General features: G+C 37.5%; 3 protein-coding genes across 3 annotated transcripts in view; 1 reads left to right on the top strand and 2 right to left on the bottom strand.

Moving 5' to 3' along the window:
- LOC149411407 (uncharacterized) overlaps window positions 1-10,712 on the bottom strand; it is a 40,161-nt gene extending 29,449 nt beyond the window's left edge. The window contains exons 1-6 of the mRNA XM_089647358.1: window positions 10,392-10,712; window positions 4,780-4,932; window positions 3,740-3,835; window positions 1,952-2,068; window positions 1,088-1,163; window positions 439-520 (exon numbers count right to left, since the gene is read on the bottom strand). Coding sequence (XP_089503484.1) covers window positions 439-520; window positions 1,088-1,163; window positions 1,952-2,068; window positions 3,740-3,835; window positions 4,780-4,932; window positions 10,392-10,591 — 724 coding nt within the window. The 5' untranslated portion in view covers window positions 10,592-10,712. The remainder of the gene's footprint in view (window positions 1-438; window positions 521-1,087; window positions 1,164-1,951; window positions 2,069-3,739; window positions 3,836-4,779; window positions 4,933-10,391) is intronic.
- Window positions 10,713-12,554: 1,842 nt separating this feature from the next.
- Window positions 12,555-21,775, top strand: LOC149411406 (COMM domain-containing protein 2). Its single transcript, XM_089647479.1, has 5 exons — window positions 12,555-12,722; window positions 12,921-12,998; window positions 15,146-15,228; window positions 15,413-15,592; window positions 18,777-21,775. Exons 1-5 carry the CDS (start codon window positions 12,656-12,658, stop codon window positions 19,026-19,028), a joined length of 660 nt encoding a protein of 219 aa, XP_089503605.1. The 5' UTR covers window positions 12,555-12,655; the 3' UTR covers window positions 19,029-21,775.
- Window positions 21,776-22,101: 326 nt separating this feature from the next.
- Window positions 22,102-24,730, bottom strand: part of g (adaptor-related protein complex 3, delta 1 subunit-like garnet) — a 28,025-nt gene continuing 25,396 nt past the window's right edge. Inside the window, exon 19 of the mRNA XM_089647478.1 lies at window positions 22,102-24,648. Within this exon, the coding sequence (XP_089503604.1) occupies window positions 24,572-24,648 (77 nt within the window). The 3' untranslated portion in view covers window positions 22,102-24,571. The remainder of the gene's footprint in view (window positions 24,649-24,730) is intronic.

Genomic DNA, 24,730 nt, shown 5'->3' with positions numbered 1-24,730 from the left:
TACAACTAAAATTCCACCTGGATTTGAAGAGGTGGCCGAGAAAATCGATTTTCGGCGTTTTTTTTTTTTTTTTTCTTCATAAAATTTCGAATTACGTGGGAATTCGTTAATTCGAAATTTGATTTTTGATGTCCGGTGGATTTCGAATTAACGAGGTTCTACTGTAATAACAAAAAACGATAATAAATTAATACCCCCCTATTCACAATTAGGGGGGTATTAATTAACGTCAAGAAGCTATCAACCCTCCAAAGGATAACTTTGAGTTTTGGGACACCATGTATGTAACAGGTGCAGGTAACGTACCCACTGATTTCTGAGTATTTCATATACATGGCATTTTGGTCTGCTCTCGATTGCAAATGTCACCGGAGACTACAAAAGCGGAGACTACAAGTGCTAAGTTAGCTAGAATATTCAGAAGTAAAATGTACAAACCCAATAATTTCTCCGCCCACTCTCGTATTAGCTGCGAAGCCGCTATTAGGAGGTCATTCTGTACTGCAGGAATCTCCACCGTCTGAAACATGCCATAGAATAGGTTTAAACTTGTTAGATACTATATCACCGCTGGGTTGAGTGACGTTGCGAGGCAGGTTAAAGAAAGGGCTGAAGGAAGGAATGTTCTTGAAGAGACCCAGATTAAATGAAGACAGAAATAACAACTCAATTATTCTTAAACATATTGTGAAATCAGACACGAGGGCATCAGCAGAATGCTTCCTGTTCATTAAATAATAATAATAAAAACAAAATTTAAATGCAATAATCTCACTGCGAGTCTTTATTTCCTTGGCGCTATCTTTTTGCTAACTATTGAGAATGGTTTCGACAAATACTAAAGCTTTCTTCGTGACAAAACACTTTGTCTTTATTTAGACTAAATAATCATATAAATGAGAACAAGTATCTAGAATGTCCTCGCTATTATGCTCTCAAAATCTCTCTCTTGCTAGAAACCTAACTGCTAACTGCTAGCCCATCTCGATTCTGAACATGGAGGGGCAAACCTATGCACTACCGACATCCGTCAGATAAGTCCATAACCTCTAAGGTTACGTGAATAATATGTATCAAGGAAGCTCACCTTCTGTCTCTCTCCGAGGTCGGGCAGCTGGGGCACTTCTAGCTTTATCCTCTTCCTCATTCCGGCGTAGCAATACCTACAACACATTCCTCAATATATCTGATGTATTATATCAAAATGTGATATTTATTTTCTAAAGGGAGACAGACGTCAAAAGTACATTTTAACCCCTCTGACTAATTTATTCACTTTTGCGAACAATCAGATATTACCCGTAGAGTCAATTTGTTCACTTTTGAGAACAGCTCATTTTATGGTGTCCCTTACTGCCATGGTGAGAAGAGAAAACACCACACCTTATATTCAAATCTAGAAGTTAACCACAGAAGAATTAAAATGTACACCTTTGTGAAACGAAAGGTTCCGAACTAAGGTTTGAGAAAAAATTAGAAACTTCATGAATTTTTTCTTAATTATTTTTATGTGAAAAGACAAAAGATGACAATAATGTTTATAATACATTTGTCTAATAAAATGTGTGTGTGTTTTATTTCATTATCAGTAACTTTAGTTCAGCATTTAGATGAAAAAACAGTGAGCCATTTTCAACACTTTTTTATTCTTGCAATCAATATTTTTTTTTTTTTTTAAATCTGTGTATTTTTAATAATAAAATTAGAAAGTTTATTTTATCACCTTTCAAAAACACTTTAGTTTTCGGATAAATTCTCTGACCTCCGTCAACATGCCAGAGGCCTGGGGGTTTAAATAAAGATGAAAAGTATCTCTGCTCTTGCTGTACTCAGAATTTCTCCTATTACTCGGTGAATACATGCTATAATTTCTCCAAGTATGGTCACGAAAGTCGACTTCATCTCTCTGTTTGTTCAGTGTTCTATATAGGTAAGGCACACTAGATATTACCTGGAGTTCCCCCTGGTGCCCAGGCGACGTGGCTTCACTCCCGGGTACACCTGCTTCATCACCTTTCCAAAGTCCGCCGTGGACAGTGGCTTCATCTTGGTGCTTGTGCAATATTCTCTGCAATACAAACACATATCATTCATATTAGATCAAATTAAAAAAGAGAGAAAGGAACTAAAGCATTTCCGGTAGAGATCAAACTTTAAAACAATGTTAAGGCCTGCTTAAATCCGTTAAAGGCCACTCTAAATGAACTTTCATCAATGCTTAGCAAGCCACTGTATGTACTACAGCCAGGGCCACTCTAGGCTAATATACACACAGATCCACTAATGAACATTCACCAATGCCTAGAAAGCCACTGTAAGCCAGTGCCACTCTAAATGAACTTTCACCAATGCTTAGCAAGCCACTGTACTACAGCCAGGGCCACTCTAGGCTAATATACACACAGATCCACTTTAAATGAACATTCACCAATGCCTAGCAAGCCACTGTACTACAGCCAGTGCCACTCTTAATGATCTTTCACCAATGCCTAGCAAGCCACTACAGCCAGGGCCACTCTAGGCTAATATAAAAACAGATCCACTCTAAATGAATATTCACCAATGCTTAGCAAACCACTGTACTACAGCCAGGGCCACTCTAGGCTAATATACACACAGATCCACTAATGAACATTCACCAATGCCTAGAAAGCCACTGTAAGCCAGTGCCACTCTAAATGAACTTTCACCAAGGCTTAGCAAGCCACTGTACTACAGCCAGGGCCACTCTAGGCTAATATACACACAGATCCACTTTAAATGAACATTTCACCAATGCCTAGCAAGCCACTGTACTACAGCCAGTGCCACTCTTAATGATCTTTCACCAATGCCTAGCAAGCCACTACAGCCAGGGCCACTCTAGGCTAATATAAAAACAGATCCACTCTAAATGAATATTCACCAATGCCTAGCAAACCACTGTACTACAGCCAGGGCCACTCTAGGCTAATATACACACAGATCCACTAATGAACATTTACCAATGCCTAGAAAGCCACTGTAAGCCAGTGCCACTCTAAATGAACTTTCACCAATGCTTAGCAAGTCACTGTACTACAGCCAGGGCCACTCTAGGCTAATATACACACAGATCCACTTTAAATGAACATTCACCAATGCCTAGCAAGCCACTGTACTACAGCCAGTGCCACTCTTAATGATCTTTCACCAATGCCTAGCAAGCCACTACAGCCAGGGCCACTCTAGGCTAATATAAAAACAGATCCACTCTAAATGAATATTCACCGATGCCTAGCAAACCACTGTACTACAGCTAGTGCCACTCTAAATGAACTTTCACCGGTGTCTAGCAAGCCATTGCACTACAGCCAGGGCCACTCTAGGCTAATATACACACAGATATCTAGTCAAACTTTCTTGGTCTAGAGATTGCTTCAAAGTGACTGGGACCAAAACGGATTAAAGGATATGTTGAGTTCAATAAACTAGATCCGGTACAGGCGTCGTGCTACCACAATTATGATGACGCTGTACAGAATTCACCGATTTCATGAAGCCGATCTCCATGATAAGCTGATGCCATACATCATTATGTACGTATCAAATGGCTGTGTTTATGACCACCGGCTGGGTGTCAGCAAATTCGAAGAACTTTCCCAGGATCGCCAATGCAACAGTTCAACAAAGGACAACTTAGGTTAGGTTAGGTTAAAATAAGTGAGAGCAAGAGAAGGGCTGGGTCCAGTAGGTAAGTAGATAAGCTGGTTATACTCACAAGTACTCTTCGTAAACATCTTGCTTTGGCAGTGAAATCTCCGGGTCCACCTCCAGGTGCGTCTGGATCCACATCACTGTCTGCTGGATCTCACTCCTGAAACATGAACAAGGAAGGTCAGGGGAAGAGATAATAGGTTGGGGGTGTTGAACAGATATTCAAATGTAACATTGTCATCAAATGGCCCATCGGCACCATTTCTTTTTTTCATTTGAAAGGTCCAAGTTAAAAGCAGATTTTTTTTTAATGTGAATACCGCACAAGAATACCAACTGCTTCCAAACCCTCTGGGCCGGTGAGACTACGTCATCCTCAATCGGGATGTGTTGTGAGGCTGAAGGTAGTGGGGAGGGGAAGGAGATGAGGCAGAGGACAGTGGGGAACACATCTGGTCATCAAACAGACTAATGCCACTCATACTGAGAGTATCTTCCACTCTGGAACGTGATGCAAATATACTATATATATTAGATTTGAACCCACGAATGCTAGTCGAGAGTCTGACCCTATAATACCTACCAAGGAGGCCGTTTAGATCCTTTTCAGCTTTCTATCAAATTGTGATCAACTGACAAGCATAACAACATGACGGTTCTGCAATTAGGCTTGTAGCAGTTCACTTTTGCCCCGCTACTTTTATGGAATGCTTTACACAACACTATCTGTGGACCGCTTTCCTCTATGGGACTCGCGCTCTATGGTGGATCGCAGGGAGCAAGACGACAAAACTTTACAGAAGAGCCAGTACCCAACGGGCAGCCTTGGAGCGAAGTCGGGACAACGGGAAGGGTTCGAGCAACTGCTCCAGATGACAAACTTTACGGGAGATTTTGATGGCTGAATTAGCTAGCTTGGAGTAATCGCTGGTCATCATGTTAACCTTAATAAATTTTACCCAAACCTGTTGAGGTTGTTAAAATAGACAATTCTTTAAAACAGTCCTTTGATATATTTTGTATCCAAAATAAATACAGTGTGGTCGCAACCAAGAAACCGACTGCATTAGTAGAAGCATTTGGATCTGTATGTTTATTTGTTACCTGGAGCCGAGAGGGTTGAGCGGCTGCTTGAGCGGGTCAGGCTGGGGCCCCGCACCCCCCGTGGGCAGCTTCAGGAACAGCAGCAGCCTCTCGGCGGGGGGCAGTGCACTGATCTGACCCAGCAACCCCGACACCTGCTGCCGAGCCTCTCCACTGGAATACCCAACAGAAAAACAATGCCGTTAATATCACAATTTCAGAATTAAACTGTTTTACAGTGTTACCATGTCAAAAAATCCCTAAAACAGGAGTCAAAAAATCACTGACAGATTTGCTGCCTTTTTTTACATTGAGTACTTTGTGAACTTGAACTTTTCAAAATTGAAACTGATTGATGTGTTGAGAAAAATAAGAAAGAATCTTTTTCAATGTACACAAGTAATTGAGTATCTACCTATAATATTGTATTATTCCAGCATACAATTATTTTAATTCTATATTTGAAATGTGCACAAATATGGCTTACTTTTGCAGGCCATTTTTAAAAATAGAACATGCAAGTCAAGTAAGTCCAGACGCACACAAGCAGGAGGCATAACTCCGATCGAATCCATGGTTTGTGATGCCACACAATCGCTAACCACATCCACCAATGAAAAAATCTGAATATCTATGGAAAAACTGATGAAAAGCGAGTGCTGGCTGAGTGGAATATCTACATATGGTGGTGTGAAATCTTTTGCTTTTGTCTTGTCGTTTCTTGTGCATTTTTTGTTGTGGTTCTGATGCCAACGTAAGAGTCAATGTGAATATTTTTGATATCTTATCTGCTGAAAATGTCGATTCCTAAAGTTCAGTACAGGCTGTACAGATTCAATTCAATTTGAAAAAAGTTTCCGACCTATTTAAGTTGCAAGGAGAGTCTGTTTCGGAAATTGTCGTGGAGCTGATTGGAATATATTGAATACCCGATATTAGCGAGAATTATCACGATTATAAACAAAAAACCAGGTACGAATCTCTCTGCTTGTTGCTAATTTGTAACAGCTTCAACTTAACTTGAAGGCAGAATTAAATCTATTTTCTTTTAAGACCTTTCGTACTCGTATTATATCATGCAAAGTATAATTCCATAGTTCTACTTTATTCATTTATGACTTAACCTGTTATCTATTTATTGTCTTGCTGAAATAAAAATATTTAACATGTAACTGAGAGACTCTCCGTTAAAGTGAGGCTTAGTTAAGGCCATCTAGTGAGGCTCCGAATGAGAATTATACCGTCTATGGTCACACCTTTTTTCCGAGTTTCCTCTATCCTCGTCGATGGTGTGTGACGTAGATGAATCGCTTTTATAAAATGTGTCTAAATATTGGAATATCTATGGTTAAATAGAGGACCAATTTATTTAATACAAAAAGCACGGAGTTATTAACCCATATTTCGCTGACGGTTCAAAAACGCAGCATCCTGGTTGCTTGGTCATATTTTGATAACTTGATAAGGATTCACCGTTATTCTTTCAGGTATTTATAGAAAAGGTTTGACTTTACCGTTAGAACTAAACAGGTAGAAATATATTTGCTTCAGTCGCATTGTAGACGCCCCCAAAGTCGGACAAAATACGACACTCAGGTAAGCAATTTTTAAATAATTATTATATTTAACATATGACTAAAATTCTTAATATATTCTAGCATTTTTTAATACAGAATTGACTCGTATTTAATAATTTGAACACTTTAAAAAAAATAAAAATTTCAAAGGTACTCATTTTACATAGTTTATTTAAGTGGTGCATTAACGCACCGTCGGCGAAATACGGGGGTAAAAACCTTGGCATTATTTTATTCATAATTACCGGCATCAATCTCGCTAATACTGTGTTTTTTCTTCTGAATAGGATGAATCCAAAGGACTTTTTTACCGCACAAGAGGCTGCTGACTTTATCACAGAGAATTGGAATGTCAACGATGAAGACGGCGAAGAAGATATTCCAGATGTGGTCGTTTTACCACCTGAAGTCGCCGAAGTTACTGATGAAGAGGATTTTGATGACAATGATTTACATGAAGACGCTGCATTTAGCCATACTTTCGGAGATACGGCAGGAACTTTGGAAGTCCACTCCAAGAGGCTGATGAGTGAACCTTCAACAACTCCATCCCAACCCCAACCATCAACATCTTCGTCATCAATGCCAAGGGAAATGCGTTGGAAGAAATCGAAACCTAGTTATTCGCGAGTGCCAAACAACGTTGAGAATAGAAGCGTCGAAGATGTGAAAAGAAAATTAGTGGGTAAATCTTGTACCGAGTTCTTTGAACTATTTTTTAATGATGATCTTATTAACTTAATTGTAGAACAATCAAATGGTTACGCTCTATTAAAAAAGAAAGTAGCCACATCGTTGACGATCAATAATATAAAAACATTTATAGGATTTTTATTATACACTGGGTATCATAGGTTACCTCGTGAAGAAATGTATTGGTCTCTAGATGAGGACATTACAAATCCTTTTGTAAGGTCATGCATGACCAGACAAACCTATCGTGACGTCAAGAGTAATTTACATTTGGCTGACAATTTAAATATCAATACGACTGAAAAACTTTATAAAGTTAGACCATATTTATCCTTGTTGAATAAAAATTTTAAACAGTTCGGAATTGTAAGGCATGCGCTGTCAATAGACGAACAAATGATCCCTTATAGAGGAAAAAATTCGTGTAAAATGTATATTCATGGCAAGCCAATCAAATTTGGATATAAGTCGTGGATATTGGCTTCTGCAGATGGATATATTTATGCATTTGATATATATACTGGAAAAAACAAAGTGCCGTCAAATACTAATAATTTGGGTTTGGGAGGCAACGTTGTGAAAGATCTTCTGAAAAGTGTAGACACTCCAGGAAATCACATTGTTTATTTCGATAACTTATTTACATCGATCCCACTTTTGAAATATTTAAGTGATTATTTGTTTTTCGATACTGGTACGATAAGAGAAAATCGACTAAAGAACATTGGTACACTAAAAACGACCAAACAAATTAATAAATTAGAAAGAGGGGAATATGATTATAGATTCGAAAAAAACAATGAGATACTGGTCGTTAGATGGAAAGATAGTGCTGTAGTTACAGTGGCATCTAATTTTGATAACGTAGAGCCCATTAAAACTATAGAATAAGGGTTCGTGGTAAAAAGTGGTGGTGGGCAATATTCTCCAACTTCTGTGATGTGGCACTTTGTAATGCATGGAAACTATACCAAATGGTTAATCCAGAAGAAAATATAAGCCTTTTGAATTTTAGAAGAAGTGTGGCCACCGCTCTCATGAAGTCGTCAAAATTAAATTCTTCTTCTATTGGCAGACCCAGTAGATTTGCGACAACATGGAGGTCAAGTATAACAGGGAGTAGTCATTTTTTAAATAAGTGGGAAAATAGAAAAAGATGTCGCATATGTCATTCACACACATATTTTATGTGTCCAGAGTGTAATGTGGCATTGCACCATAAATGTAACGAATTATACCATACCGGAAAATAGTGTTTATTATAATATTTGTGTATGCTAATTTCTTATTATGTCTTTTATAAAGGTGCACTTTCCTACCTATATATACAATATATTTAATTTTAGTTAATATTAGTAATATGATTTATAAATGAAGAGAAATAAATCCACTTTCAAATAAACTTGTTTGGTTTCATACATTTACTTTTTACCCCCCTATTTCGCTGACGGTGCGAAAACGCACCACCTCATATTTTTGTAAGTATAAGTTTTTTCATTTTTTTTAATTTTTTATTTTCTTAATTGTGTGTTTATATACCACATCTCCAAATTTCATCAAAATCTGACCACGGGAACTGATAGCGGCGAAATATGGGTTAATCTAGTGAGTAGTTTATTTATGCACACAAGCAACTTTAGTTGCAGACAACAGTTGCGTCACTACATTAAATTTGCGGCATATGGAGATGCCCAGTCGTATTAGGAAATTCGGTAGACTATTTGTATGGTTTTTTAAATAGTTGCAAATTGTCATTGCAATTTAATTTGACTTAATTTGAACCTTCAACCTTCAAATGGATGACCAGTGCCATTTTAAAGTTTTGAAATTTGAATGGCCCATTACAAGCTGATCCTCGGCCCGTTTCAGCTTTTCATCAAGCTTTATAAACTTAACTGTAGTTTTGTTACGCTTATTAGGTAATCATAATTGAACAAAACTGAGATAATTAGAAATGATTTATAATAAACTTTCACAAAGATTTAAACAAACTTATTATTGACTAGCGTGTACCTGAAAAAAGGAGGTTAGTTTTTATTCATTGAAAGTTATAGGAAGCGCAACCACTCAAACACAGTACTCACACAGATGCATTTCTTACATACAGCATGTTTCAAACTTGCCATTAGACTTCAGAAAAGAAAATTTTAGAAAAAAAAAAAAAATTTAAATAATAAAAAACAGCAACTGTATAGCAAAAAAAAATTCCAATATTCTAATTCGATCAACATTTACACTTCTTGTCCCCTTTCTGAAAAACAATAAGTATATAAATAAGACAGGATGCAGGAAGATTACACATATGCACCAATACACATAATCCTAAGTATGTGTTATTCGCTTCTACTCCAATTGCGCGACATCTACTTAAATTAAACACTATAAATTTGTTAAACAAATTTTAAAATGCGCTTTTTCGGACAGATGGACATTTGAAATTTATTGTAATATTTAATATTTCATACATAAATAATTGGCATCTTTTAATTACACTATATCAATTCTGTACCATAATATTAAGAAAACGTTTGCTATTCAGATAATACAATAATAATTCAGATAAATTTAGTTAATTCTATCTAATCTAATATAAAAACATTATTTATATAATAAATAAACAACAATTAATTATAAATACAAAATGTAGACTTGGAAGTGTTAAAAATTGATACAAAAGTTGGTGACCTTGAAGGAAAATATTAGTGTAGAGAATCCATTAATGCTTAAATGTTTGCTTGGGTTAGAATTACAAATTAATTTTAGATTTTGGATTTTCAGGATATGAATTGTGTTCCTGGAATTAAGGAATTACAACTAATTTTAAACTGAATAAAATATTATGTATTTGAATTTAAAACTAAAGATTTGAGTTGGTTTAATATTAAAAAGTGATGTTACACGGTAAGTTGTAAAAGATTCAACGGTAAATATTTAGTATTTGTTTTAGCGTAACACTTCCATCATATGTCAGCATTTTTTAATTAGATTTTTGCACAAATACATTTGAAATAAATTAAATAATAATATGAACTTGTATAGTTGAGTAGGTACTATTTAACTGACACAAAAGGGTTTAGTTTGATATTGTATTAGTGTAAATATGTTATTTATGTGCGAGTCTATGCAAGTTTTTGAGAGCCAGTGATGATTCGTTAGTATAATTGTTGTTGGAAATATTACATTTGTTAATGTTGTATTGTAAATAACAAATTTAACATGATATTGTGTGGGCGAGTGCTGTTGGACTGACAGAAAGGTGTCGAGTTTGAGATTTAGGAGTATGCATCTGTTGGCCGATCGTGAAGCAATGCAAGTTGTACACAGCTACGATAGCTGGTCGCTGGAGCAAAGACTGGAGCATACCTGAGAGTGTTTTCCACAATCTGCTGCATGCGCTCGGCGCGGGGCCCATCCATAGCCCCGGGGACACCGGGCCCGTCGAGGGGCTCCGCCTCGAGGGCAGCGGGGCCCGCGGGGGCCGACTTGGCCGCACTGTCACCCTGCGCCCTGGGGGAGCCTGCCCCGGCAGATGTCCACGGCTGGAAAGGCGTGCACCCGTCCATGATTGTAACGCGGCCCTATCGCGACACATCTAATACGATTTAACAATAATATTTATCTCCATCCCGAGTGAAGAGAGTTGTCCATTTTCTTGACGTTCGATCAGCTGTGAGCGGCTCTGAGGCGCAGAGGGACGTATACAGATAACGACATCGTATTACGTCAAATTACATATTATTATCAAGTTGGTACCTACCCAACTTCGTTATTTCTTGCGAGGAGATTGGGGCTTATCAAATTCAGGTCGTGAATATAATTTTCAAATAAATAATTATATATTTTTAAGGTTTATTTAGTAGTTTTTTTCTCGTTTTAATATTTAAATCGTGAATAAACATTGCAGGAATACGTAGAAGTGTAATACGTGGAAGTGTAGAAGCGTAGAAATGTTATAGTTTCCAAGTGAGGCGTACAGAAACAAACAAAAAATAAATATTGCTGCTAACTTTCCAACAATGTCGAAATTTGTAGAAAGTAGCTAAGACTAATTCTTGGATGGTGTGAAAACTCGACTATCATGGTGAGCATTAATTTCTCTTTTCTCGAAGGTTATCTCCGTCAATAGACTGTTCAATCTCCCAGCCTGCTGGTATGAATATATCACTCCCCTGCACATTTAAATAAAGACAATGAAGCGTTATATTCATACTAATCGAACGAAACATATGGCAGGTTCCTGTTTCAATATAGAAAACGAATAACGAAACGCACGAGAAATTTATAGCCATCACGAATTTGTGTGAATTTGGCTACAAATAACATCATACATAGCTAAATGAACGGAACGCATTAAAAAGAGATAGCAAAGAACATGTGTACGGGTGAAATGGCTATTTTATTATGAACACCCCTCGTTTCCCCTGCCTCCTAGCTACACCGGTTGCGAACTTAAAACGGCCCACTGACGAGCCAGGTGAGTGGTTTATTTATGACGTCACAGGCGAGCCACGAGCATTTTTGTATGGACGTCATGCTCAGACTGCTCGTCGCGCACATGCTCGCCCATCAGTGGGCCGCTCAATCATTCTTGAGTAAAAACCATATCTGATGAAGTTTCTTTTCATTCGCATACACTTAAAAATCACTTATTATTTCAATAAATACAATTATTCATAATGCTTTTAGAATAAAATAAAGTGAGAAAGCGAACGCAGAAACACATAAGAGTATGAAGGATAACTTGCGACAGTACGTCATATTCTTCTATCCAGCTCGCTCGTTTGTTAATGAGGATAAAAGCGGCCCACTAACGGGCGAGCATGTTTGTGGCGAGCAGTTTGAACAAAACGTTGATACAAAAATACTCGTCGCTCGCCTGTGACGTTATGCTTGCCGCGGACACGCTCTCTCGTCAGTGAGCCACTTTGAGCTGGCAACTGGTATCGCGAGGAGGTAAGAAACGGGGGGCGATCGTAATAATTTAGAAAATGGTGTAAATAATATTGTTGTATTTTGTAGAAATATAATCTACCAGTACCATACCTTCTTTTCCTACGTAATATAAAGTCGATGTTGATCTCCTAACCCCCCCCCCCCATTATATACGTCCTCGTATTACACTTTACCGTAGATTATACTTTAAACTTTATGCTGTGTGCTTTATACCTTGTACTTTTTAACTATATTTTTATATTTATGTTAATGGCACATCTCGTGCCGTTTGTATTTAAATAAATAAACGTAATTCATTTTATAAATATGCTTGACGCTGTTTTATTTGTTTCTATACCCTCCAGGGTACACAATGTAAAGGCAGGGCAGAATGAATATTTGCATTTGCACTCCGTATGTATTCGAGATAAGTTAGCCATGATAAATAATATCATAATAATCTTTTTGCGCTTTCTTTAAATTAAAGTCCCTACATAAAATTTGTATAATCACACCAAGCCCCGCTTATTGTAATAATCACGTCAAATAAATATCATTCAATTGGTACCAGTTGTTACCTCCCCTGTCATTTGAAATGAGCAATTGATAATATGTCAAAAAAAAACTAAAAAGCGACTGTCGATTAAATGTTCTGTACCTACTAGTTTTATCAATAATACATTTTAATTGCAAATATGGCTCTGCTATTCGATGAAGAAACAAGAAGTCATTTGTCCATTTTGATAAATGCCGAATCTCCAGGTAAAATCTTCTTAACACCTAAATAATTTGTAATATTCTACGAATATTGAAATAATCTTTTTGTGTCCAAATAACACCAGCATGCCCTCGTTTTGTATGATCTCTTTGGTTCAAAGAAATTAACCTATAAATAATATTGTATTAGCTTAATAAATATTGATTTAGCAGAAAATAATGTGGGTACACATATTTTTTCAGTTCTCGTAGACTTCTGCAAACTGGCACTAGATTACATCCGCAATGGACCGAATCCTAAAAGATATCATATGGCATCACGTGAGTACACATAGCGGTAAAGTTTTGTATGCATAATTACCAAAAACGATTTCTTTTTATGAAATCCATACTAAGAACCTAAAAACCTATTTAAAAAGATATTTTTTTAGGTTTAATTTACCCTCCGATAGGCAATGTACTTTTACCCCTTTGAATGGGCAATTTGGCCTGGCCAGGCCATATAGGAGGTGTAGCCTATCAAACTAGTTTATAAAGGCAGGTGTGCAAATAGTGTGTATGAATGTGTCAATATGTTGTATATGTGTATACAAACATCCTGTTTGTGCATACAGTACCAATGATGGTAAGTCCTTTTTCCACTAGAATTCTGGCCAAGTCCGACATAAAAAGTTATCGCAGTAAACTGTTCGGCCGGTATAGCAATACTTGTCAACATTCATACATCTTGATTCACTTCACGATCAGCATCTGGAAGTTTTCCGGTGTAAATTTGACCTCTGAGCGGGTAGTTGGTATCCGAATCGCAGACCCACCTTGATACCATATGCGGTGGCCTGTTCAACCAACTAAACGCAAACTCATCGGCAATAGCACCATTCGACGCAGCTCGCCGAGTTGTATAGTATATTGATACCGCTTGCCAAAAAGTCAATGGAAAAAAAAAGAAAATCGAAATGGCCTGGCGAGAGTTAAAAAGAAACAGTCTACAAATCTATTTATTATTAATTGGTCATCATGACAGATAGCCGCCATATTAATGGCATTATTTCTTGCACTATTTTCCATCTCCGACAACTGAAGTAGTCGTTTCTTATTGTCATTAAGTTGAATCAAAGGTTCGTTTTTTAAAAAATGCATTTGAATATTTTTCACAGAACGGTAGTCGTAGGTAAAAGTTTACCGAGGATAGGAGCAATCTTTTATAAACGCAATCCATCTTAATACATTGTGTTAATACACTATCTAAACATCATATTGAATCTATTTTACTTGACATAAAGTGTCAGAAAACCCCATTTCTTCCGCATCCAGTCCGTTATCACCAGGGGGGTATAACTCCGATCGATAATTGGAACCGAAATATTGTGACGTAATATTGTTGCCTAACTATATCCACCAAAGAAAAACTTTGATAGTCTATGGAATAAACTGTTGGAAGGTGTTGCTGGCTGAGTGGAACACATGGTTGTTTGATATTTTGATCTCGAACTACGCCGCTCTCGTGTAGTTTTGACGGATTTTAATATATTGTTTATCCAATATTAGCGAGATGTCCGTCAGTTTGTGACTCATTTCTGAATCGAAAGCAAAAGGCCGAGTGGTTCGTTCCTGTTGTGAGGTAATATTTTGACATTTTAATTTTTTTAGTACAATAAGTAGGCTACGAATGATAATTTTACTGTCTATATATTGGTATATCTATGGTTAAATAGAGGACCAATTTGTTTCATACAAAAAGCCCAAATATATCGATCTAGTAAATGGTATATTTATGGTTGTCACTGACATACACCAGCGATTGGATCAGTACTCAATTGTTACTGCTGGCTTATATTTATTAGCAAATACTGCATTCAGTCCTTCATTTATTGAATTTCCTGCATTTACCTTATCAGCCCTCCTGGCAGGGCCGGCCCTGAGCCAAATAATTCCTGGAATGAGTCAAATTTTGGCCCCCCTCGTCAAAACCAGTAGATGTCTAGGTAGGTGATCACTGTAATCGATAATATTCGGATGATTTGAATTAGGTTAGGTTAGGTGTTAATTATTATCACCAATTCGACGGATAATCTTTTACACAATAAAATATCCTACGAGAGCTACCGGTGGCTTGCAAGCGACCGTTTGACGACCACTGCCCTAGATTATAACTATTCTACAGAATTTGATACCACATATGAGCCAATAATTTCAAAATACGTTTTTTGGTGCTTTCAGTTGAACAGAACCAGCTGTATTGATTGGTGCTTTCAAATTTTGATAGACTTCTTGTACTCTGTTAAAGTCAATACCGCGAATGAACCATCCCCAGTACATAACAAGCAAGAGAGTGTATATCCCGAGATGGTTTTTTGTGACTACTGAACGTTATTGCAAATACATATATATATATCCACGGTACATATTGGACTTACACCGACGATATATGTAATAAAGCAATGTCAAATGCATATTTATATTTACAGAAAAGTTGGAGACATCAACAGAAGAAATAGAGAATGCTGTCACTGTCCTTGTAAAACTATTAATTGATGGCTGCAAATATTCTGTGAGTTCACACTTTCATTATTTGATGAATTTTGTTGTATTTTTTCCGTAGGTGTCTGCGTTACTTCTATTATTTCAAAAGGGACTGTTAACGAGCTGGTTGGGAGTTTATTTCACATTTGTTTTATTATCCTGATCTTCATATTTTCTATTCTATCCAACAAATTTATTCCTCATGTGTTTAGCTCACTCCCGAGGGATTTGCCGAGTCCATGGCGGGCGCGGGGTTCAGTGTTGAGGCAGCCGCCGTGCTGGGCAAACTGTTCTCCTCCCGAGGAGCCGAGCTCTCTTCAGCTCTGGGTACCTTGTCCTCTCACTCTGCCCACAGCTCCTACCGCGACCTTCACTGGAGGCTGCAGGCCCAGGTAGGCTGGCAGGATCTCCTGTACTGGATAATATCTGCTTAGAGAGCAAGTAGATGAATTTGTGTAATTGGGAAGTATGTTCATGAGAGATGGAAAGGCTGATTGGAAAAGGGTGAATGTTGGGAAGTATGTTCATGAGAGATGGAAAGGCTGATTGGAAAAGGGTGAATGTCGGGAAGTATGTTCATGAGAGATGGAAAGGCTGATTGGAAAAGGGTGAATGTCGGGAAGTATGTTCATGAGAGATGGAAAGGCTGATTGGAAAAGGGTGAATGTTGGGAAGTATGTTCATGAGAGATTGAAAGGCTGATTGGAAAAGGGTGAATGTTGGGAAGTATGTTCATGAAAGATGGAAAGGCTCATTGGAAACGGGTGAATGTCGGGAAGTATGTTCATGAGAGATGGAAAGGCCGATTGGAAAAGGGTGAATGTCGGGAAGTATGTTCATGAGAGATGGAAAGGCTGATTGGAACAGGGTGAATGTTGGGAAGTATGTTCATGATAGATGGAAAGGCTGATTGGAACAGGGTGAATGTTGGGAAGTATGTTCATGAGAGATGGAAAGGCTGATTGGAACAGGGTGAATGTTGGGAAGTATGTTCATGAGAGATGGAAAGGCTGATTGGAACAGGGTGAATGTTGGGAAGTATGTTCATGAGAGATGGAAAGGCTGATTGGAAAAGGGTGAATGTTAGGAAGTATGTTCATGAGAGATGGAAAGGCTGATTGGAACAGGGTGAATGTTGGGAAGTATGTTCATGAGAGATGGAAAGGCTGATTGGAACAGGGTGAATGTTGGGAAGTATGTTCATGAGAGATGGAAAGGCTGATTGGAACAGGGTGAATGTTGGGAAGTATGTTCATGAGAGATGGAAAGGCTGATTGGAAAAGGGTGAATGTTGGGAAGTATGTTCATGAGAGATGGAAAGGCTGATTGGAACAGGGTGAATGTTGGGAAGTATGTTCATGAGAGATGGAAAGGCTGATTGGAACAGGGTGAATGTTGGGAAGTATGTTCATGAGAGATGGAAAGGCTGATTGGAACAGGGTGAATGTTGGGAAGTATGTTCATGAGAGATGGAAAGGCTGATTGGAAAAGGGTGAATGTTGGGAAGTATGTTCATGAGAGATGGAAAGGCTGATTGGAACAGGGTGAATGTTGGGAAGTATGTTCATGAGAGATGGAAAGGCTGATTGGAACAGGGTGAATGTTGGGAAGTATGTTCATGAGAGATGGAAAGGCTGATTGGAAAAGGGTGAATGTTGGGAAGTATGTTCATGAGAGATGGAAAGGCTGATTGGAACAGGGTGAATGTTGGGAAGTATGTTCATGAGAGATGGAAAGGCTGATTGGAACAGGGTGAATGTTGGGAAGTATGTTCATGAGAGATGGAAAGGCTGATTGGAACAGGGTGAATGTTGGGAAGTATGTTCATGAGAGATGGAAAGGCTGATTGGAACAGGGTGAATGTTGGGAAGTATGTTCATGAGAGATGGAAAGGCTGATTGGAACAGGGTGAATGTTGGGAAGTATGTTCATGAGAGATGGAAAGGCTGATTGGAACAGGGTGAATGTTGGGAAGTATGTTCATGAGAGATGGAAAGGCTGATTGGAACGGGGTGAATGTTGGGAAGTATGTTCATGAGAGATGGAAAGGCTGATTGGAAAAGGGTGAATGTTGGGAACTCGGATAATGGGGGACTGAACGCAGTAGTTGCTAATAAAAAACTGTCCAAAGAAGCGAGGCTAGCAGTCCACCATGGAGTGCTGATAACCACCCTGATGGATGGCACTGAGGCATAGAACAGACAGAGGAAGGATGAAAGTAGACTGAATACTGTAGATATGAGATCCCTGAGGCATTTGTTAATACATATTATTATTTGGCCACGTTATGGCCAATTTGCAAACGCCCGATGATCTCACGCTGGCCAAAATGTGGGCAATGTGAAGAGATATTTTAAAACTTTTATTGGAATTATTTCATAATCTCCAGCATGTTAAAATCTTCAATTGATCATAAAGCTAACTTGGTAGTTTCACACTCTAACAAAAGATGTCTCGCATCTCTTCAGACTTATTTGTTATTGACATTCCATGAAACGAAATTGTAAAAATATTTTTTTCTTACAAATCCATGAGTTTTCATATAAAAAAAATTAATTTAAATTTATAGCAGTGCTTATCAACTAAGCCATAGATAACATACAGAAGTCATAATATTTAATATTGCTCCAAGTAGGTACTACAAACGGTAAGTAAATAGTAAGCAGAATTCACATTTTATTAATTTAACGATTTTTTAATAATTTTTTCATGAATCCTAAAAATATGTGATAAATAATCAAAATTAGGCTTAAATAATGACTCTCTAGCAATATAAGCAGTTTATATGTCTCCATGTTAAAATTCGGAGATTTATAAAGAAATATATAAGAGGGCGGGAAATTTCCAAAAGGCTAGAATTGATTATATAGCAGAACGCTCCAGTGGTTAATGAGCAGGCAGCATTCTGCGGATTATTATTATTTAATGGGCAGGCAGCATTCTGCGGATTATTATTAATTAATGAGCAGGCAGCATTCTGCGGATTATTATTATTTAATGAGCAGGCAGCATTCTGCGGATTATTATTATTTAATGAGCTGGCAGCATTCTGCTGATTATTATTATCCTAGAATTGGATGCAAAGGGTGTTTTAATATTTTTTACGCGCTCATATCTCACAATAAGTTAACAGTAATGGAGTTTTTTTTTATTTAAAATAAGTTAATCCTTTCTTCTCTCCAAATAAGAATCCAATCGACCTTTAAATTGGTTTATATTAGTAGAATCGATGACATGTTGTGGAAGTAGAGATGTGGAGATCCGTGAAGAGTGCTAGGCTTATGCCAGCTCAATGGATATTAAGAAAGGGACACTCAGGTGGTTTGGGCATGAGGGGGAATGAACGAAGAGTGAAGTGCAAGGAGAATATATGACACAGAAGTGAACGATAGAAGAAGTCGGGACGTCAAGTGAATTTAATATTTAAATGGGTCATGTTCAAGAGTCAGAATAACAAGGGTATGGATGTGAATGAAGCGAGGAGTGTGTGCCAAGACAGAGTTGTGTGGCTGTACGTACTTTCTGCCTACCTCTTTGGTGAAACTTGGTTGGTAACATTATTTACTGCTCTTTCAGGTTGCCTCCCGTTCTGTATCAGAACAAATCCGACCAGCCGTCATACTATCACTGCATCTATCAGGCGCCCCCGGCAGTGTGGAAGGCCCCGCCACAGGGGAGCCCCTGGCCCCCGCTAAACTCAGCAGGCCCCCCGTGGCGCTGCAGACCTCTCTACCCACCCTTGTGCACCTCACCAGCCAGCTGGAGGGGGCCCTAAGAGACTCCAGAACCTTTAATATCAGAAGAATGCAGAGAGTTTTGGAACAGTGATTTTTCTATATTGCAATTTGAGTTTTTTAATCTTATCATTGGGTCTGTTTAATGTCATTATAATATTAATTATACTATGAATTGGGATGGCGGACTAATGGTCAATAGACTGTTATAATTAATGCAATATTTTATCTGGATTAACAGATGATGAAGAAGAGACATTGGAAATCTGTTCCTACTCTTCTATTGTCCTTTCTTCTCGCTCTCTTTCATACTGGAAGCCAGTCCTACGCTTTTATTTACTCTGATGGTGCCCATAGATAATAATAAAGGGAGATATGGTGTTGAAGCATGCCAACTGTCACTGAGCTATTACCAAACTGCACAGAAGATCAATGAAAGTTATACTTTTGGTGTGTAGGTAGAAACAAAGGCAGGCGCTGCTGTGCGCAGATGAGATTTGCACGAGTATGCGTGAACGATGTTGTGACACTTTTAGACATGTGATTTGGCCAATATCCATAGTTTCTATTATCTTTGGTGGGTGGTGCCAATTTTGTACGCAAGAAGAAAACACATTCTGGAATCGATACATTTTGTTCAGTTTTCTTATAAAAGAAAAACAAATAATGCAGAAATCTGTTTTCTGAAGAAGCTAAAACTCTATAGTGAGCTCTTGCATTCTGATATTTGCACTGAATTATTATGTTTTGGGTCTCTGGTTCAACGTGACTATTTTCAGCTCGCAAGGTCATTTCAATCATGAGCTATGGAGCTTTGATATATCCATGTAACTGAAAAATTAGTTAAAACAATTTGCCGTATTGTTAAATCATATTTTTCTATTGTTCAAAAGGGAGTATTTATGCCCAACACATACTGTATAATAGTTATATAACCTCCAACTTCTGACATTTGCAGTGCCTCCTAGCGGCACGAGTTGTGAGGCTTGGTTTACTTTCATACTACACTAGCGCCTCTAGCAGCCAGAGTTGCCAGCAAAAACTGTCAATATTTTACTGGAGTTGGACGTATTCTATTGTACATATTTGGTACATACTAATGAATGAAAAGAGTTATTATGTAGTACCGTTCCTTATCCAGAATATCCCTTGGTGAGATAGCATTTCTGTTTCTACCCGATTTCGGCTTCTCTTCTCCTCTTAACTTTTTTCAGTGTTCAAATTTTGCGCAATTAGTCCCTCTGCGAAATCAAGCACTGCCACAAACAGCTAGGCGTGTACGCACGCGGTGAAGCGACGCCGTTTTCCTCAAGTAGTGGTGCAATCTAACTGCATATACACTCCATGATGAAACTCCCCATACAAACGGGAATTCTCATAAAGGAGCCCGTAATGAAAGACGTACATATCATGGTGGGCACAAAATGGGTCATTATGCCACTACACGTCCCCGATGCCTCTCATTTCCTCTCGACCGAGGTAGCAAATAATGGCTGTGGCGCTTAGGTGGACGATTCTCCGATTACAGGGAATTAGACCAGGGAATAACAGGGTTGGCACAGCAATTTTAAAGAAATGTTTCAGATACTAAATGCCTTAAAATACCAAAACAAAGGATTGATAAGATTCTGATAGAATCAGACAGCAGAACAGTTCTCGGTTATTTGAGGAATGAAGAAAGGACAAAATCTCCGAGTCTCCTTCATTTGACCTTTCAGATTTGTCTCAGAAAAAAACAACAAACCCTGCAAGTTCACTATTTATTAGGTCGGTAAAATGGCCTTAGAGACCACTGTCCCGAGGATCTTGACTTCCGGAGGGGCACCTTCTGCCTCCCGCAACAGAACAGATATTTCACAAATGGGGCAGACCCACTCCAATATTATAGCACCATATTTTGTAAGAAAACACTCCAAGGGGCTGCTCTTGATTGGCGAGTGGCAAGAGAACCATTTATTTTAATGTATTAATAAAAGTAATCAATAATATACATATGTTTTGTTTATTTTATTGTAATATTAAATTTATATACAGCAACTCAAATGGTTAATATTCAGAATGGTTCATTGAGATCTTTAAAACTAGAATGGAATTGAAGGGGGATTTCTACAAATGATTAAATCTTTCGAACCTAAACTTGTAATGAGACTTTAACACCTCAACGTGTAACATTCGGAATCGGACGAAATCACGCACTCCTTACGCAGATGGCGATAAACTGGCAGCATGTTTTATTTGGTTATAGTGATAACTCATCAAAATGACTATTCAACACACTTTTAAAAAGTGATGAAACAAAATAATAGGTTAAATAGGTCCTTAGTCCAGTCAGTGGCTGAGTCGGCATCGCGTTTGGGTCCCACCCAGGCGTAGTTTGTTCAATTTCTCAGCTGGTTAAGACCTCCATCACCAACACAAGCAACATTTTCCGCTTACTACCACTGCAGTAGGAGATTTTCAAATATTGTCAGGTTATTCGTAACCCGCATAGACATATGAATATTAGTAGACCTGCCCTAAGTGATTAAAAGCGTATTATCCCCACTCCCCATACCGGTTCCATTGGAGCCGGCTGTGCTCGCGTATGGCCTCAAGTGAAATTTGAAAACGTGACGTCATCATTCTTGTGCGAACTATGGTCGAGGCATCATCGGTTCATTTTACGAAATAACCCAATTGTCGTATTACATTCCTTAAATAAGCATTATTTTACTTTATTTTAAGCATATTCACATCGTATAATATGAATCAGTTGTTACTATCACATCGAGAAACGTCTGGATGCGAAACACAAAGCTGGTTGGTTGCTGGGAAGTAAATTATGAACATTTATAAAAGTGTCTTAACTAAATACTTAAACGAAATATTCGACTCTGAAAATAGAACCGAATTTTTTTGCCGAATTTGGACTTCGCAAATTTGTTCATAACGTGGCGAGTAATTTGCGCTCCCATGTAAAAATGTCTATTCATTCAAAAGCAGATTTTACTTTTAAGAAGTAAATGGTGATATTATAATGCGAGATGCCTATTTACTGTCAGATTGATTTATTGACGAATCACAGTCAGCTTCACTCCCTTCGTTCTTCAACAGTTGATTTTACCCCTCGCCATTATCTTCTCGTCTATTAATTCCTATGTCTGTGGTAACCCGGGAATGTTTCTTTCTATAAAAAAAAGTTACTTACGCTAGGTTTATAGATTAGTTTTTCCTTGGATTTTTATTGGCTTATATGGATAAATTTTTAAAGGTGTGTTGAATTGTCATTAGGTTGAGTTATCACGGAACCGTTTGATTTATGTAAAATGTATTTTTTATTTTGTGAAGTTCAGGCACTAATATTAAAATCTTTTTTGATCATAACCTAAAGAACTTAATTTGCCACATTATACAATAAAACCAAATCCGAAAAGGGGTAAGTAAGAAATTTTGCACTTTAATGCATTTTTATAGGCCTGAAAATTTCTTTTTTTCTGCAGCAAAGGCTCGCAGTATTTAATTAGGACGGGTTGTTTCGGAGAATCTGAACAATTCATCAAATTTCAACGTTCATTTTCAAGTTCTGTGAAAGATTTTTTCAAGTTCTGTTTTTATTTCAGTTTTGTCAAGCAACTAGCCTACAATGATATAAAAACAGAACTTGAATAAGTCTTTCACAGAACCCGAAAATGAACGTTGAAATTTGATGAATTGTTCAAATTCTCCGAAACAACCCGTCCTTAAAGCGTCTAAAATATTTCTAAGCTTGGAAATTTTCAAATCAAAAACACAGAGTGGAAGATACTACCAGTATCGCCCTGGTGTAAGACCACCATTCAGAATTGAAACGTTGCTCCAAATGGCTTTAGCCATGTTTAGTGACTAGATCTGAATAGCCAGGTACTTCCCCACCTTCCTCTTTCCCTTCCCCACTTACCTTCAGCCTCACAACATCCCCCAATTGGGGATGCCATAGTCTCACTGGCTCCAGACGGGAGCAGTTGGGACTCTTGTGAGGTATTCACTATAAAAAAAAAAAAAAACATGATTTTGCATTACTTCACCTTAATAAAGTTATTGGAGGCATAATGGAGTAATATTTTAATAATAGGGAGATATGACATGGAGAGACGGGTCTACTGTCGCCAAGCTACGAGCAAACTGCACGGACTACCAGGGGGGCATGTGATTTGCTTACATTTTTATACGGGACCACGCTCTGTGGAGTCACTATTGGCCAATTTTACTTTATGCATTTCTTCAGGAAAGCTTTAACCTTTAAACCGCCCAGCTCCTGCAACCTCTGTAATGTGCCGAGGGTAAAAAACTCAAACAGAAAGTAATGTTTTCAGATTACCGATTGGTTACGCTGGCACTCAATGGATGGGTACTTTTGGTCCTGAAGAAGTTAAAAGGTAGATCATACCAAGAAGTTTAAATAAATATTATTATAGATATGCAGAAAAATAATTTTTAAAGATCACGTAAATTTTCCATATATTTATATTTACGTATATATTTTTTCGATAGTACAAAGATACCTTAGTGTAAGAAGACCTTCATTAACATTCATTTATTAGCACAGAGGATACTCCATAATTATTTTTTTTCCGTTTCTAAGGGACCGAAAAAACAAAACTTTTCAGCGGGAACCATAGAAAAACAAAAAGTGTATCCATTTATGATCAACTTCATTCGTAATAAGATAAAATTGACCTTACTTCAGACACAGCGACACGCCCATAGCACGCTTCTGTTTGTCTCTTCAGTGGTGGGAACCTTAATTGAGGATATTACTGTACATCTTAACATTTTCATAAAAATTGCTAGTGGCGAGGTTGAAATATTTCAGTTTCTTAAAATAATCGATTTAGAAATGGAAATCTCAATTACGCCCTGTATGTATATTAGTGAAAGGATTAAAAATGACACAGTCAGATAACATTACAATAAAAAATTAATTGTTTATTCTATCTAGTGTATTTTAATCAGTTAACTACTGTTTTCAATAATGTATGTTATATTCGACAAACAACAAAAGAAACAAAATAATATTCCTTAAATGATAAGTTTTTGATCCTTTAATGAAGATTGCAATTCCATTACAAATTAGAAAGTGACAGGTGTGTGGGGCACTTTATAATCACATAAATAATATTATATCTCTGGAACCGTCCTATAATAAATTTTAACCATAGACATTTTTATACTTTTTAAAAAATGGATGGTTTAAAAAAACTTATTGAAGCTGACTTTTAGTTTGTTTATGCTTATTCAAATATTCAAACCAAACATATATATATATACATTGTCTATGCTGCAAAACATACAGACTGCAAAAAAACAAAATGTAAATTATAATCTTGGTTTCTGTTTCACAATTTCTCATATTACGTCTATACTTTTTGAGGTTTTTACTTATGAACAAATGCTTTTAATTAGGTAATAGAGAGCTATCATCATTACGATCCCCTTATTATTAAAATCTCATCTATAAGGCATTCCAATGTTATTACAAAAAGCCACCATTTATATAATTACTATTTTCATTCCATAGATACTAATGAAGTGTCAACTCCATTCTGATATTATAGAGATAAGTGGTGCCACACACGCTTGTCTTTTCCTTGGACTGTGGACTGAAGGTGTGGGGGGACCTTATATCTCCACAAACTCCTTGCTGGGTGTGGAGATACCTAAAGCCTCTTCGTAACCAATTTTTGCTTCCAAATTATCTGAAATAAAAATAAAAAACACCACATTAGTACTGCTTGCATTTAAAATAGTGAAATGTATTGAAATAGGTCATTGGTATTA

This window comes from Hesperophylax consimilis, chromosome 26, assembly GCF_061612785.1.
Source record: "Hesperophylax consimilis isolate HC1 chromosome 26, BYU_Hcon_1.0, whole genome shotgun sequence".
Taxonomy (NCBI): domain Eukaryota; kingdom Metazoa; phylum Arthropoda; class Insecta; order Trichoptera; family Limnephilidae; genus Hesperophylax; species Hesperophylax consimilis.
The sequence above is the reverse complement of the archived record's forward strand: the minus strand, read 5'-3'. Positions and strand labels throughout refer to the sequence as shown.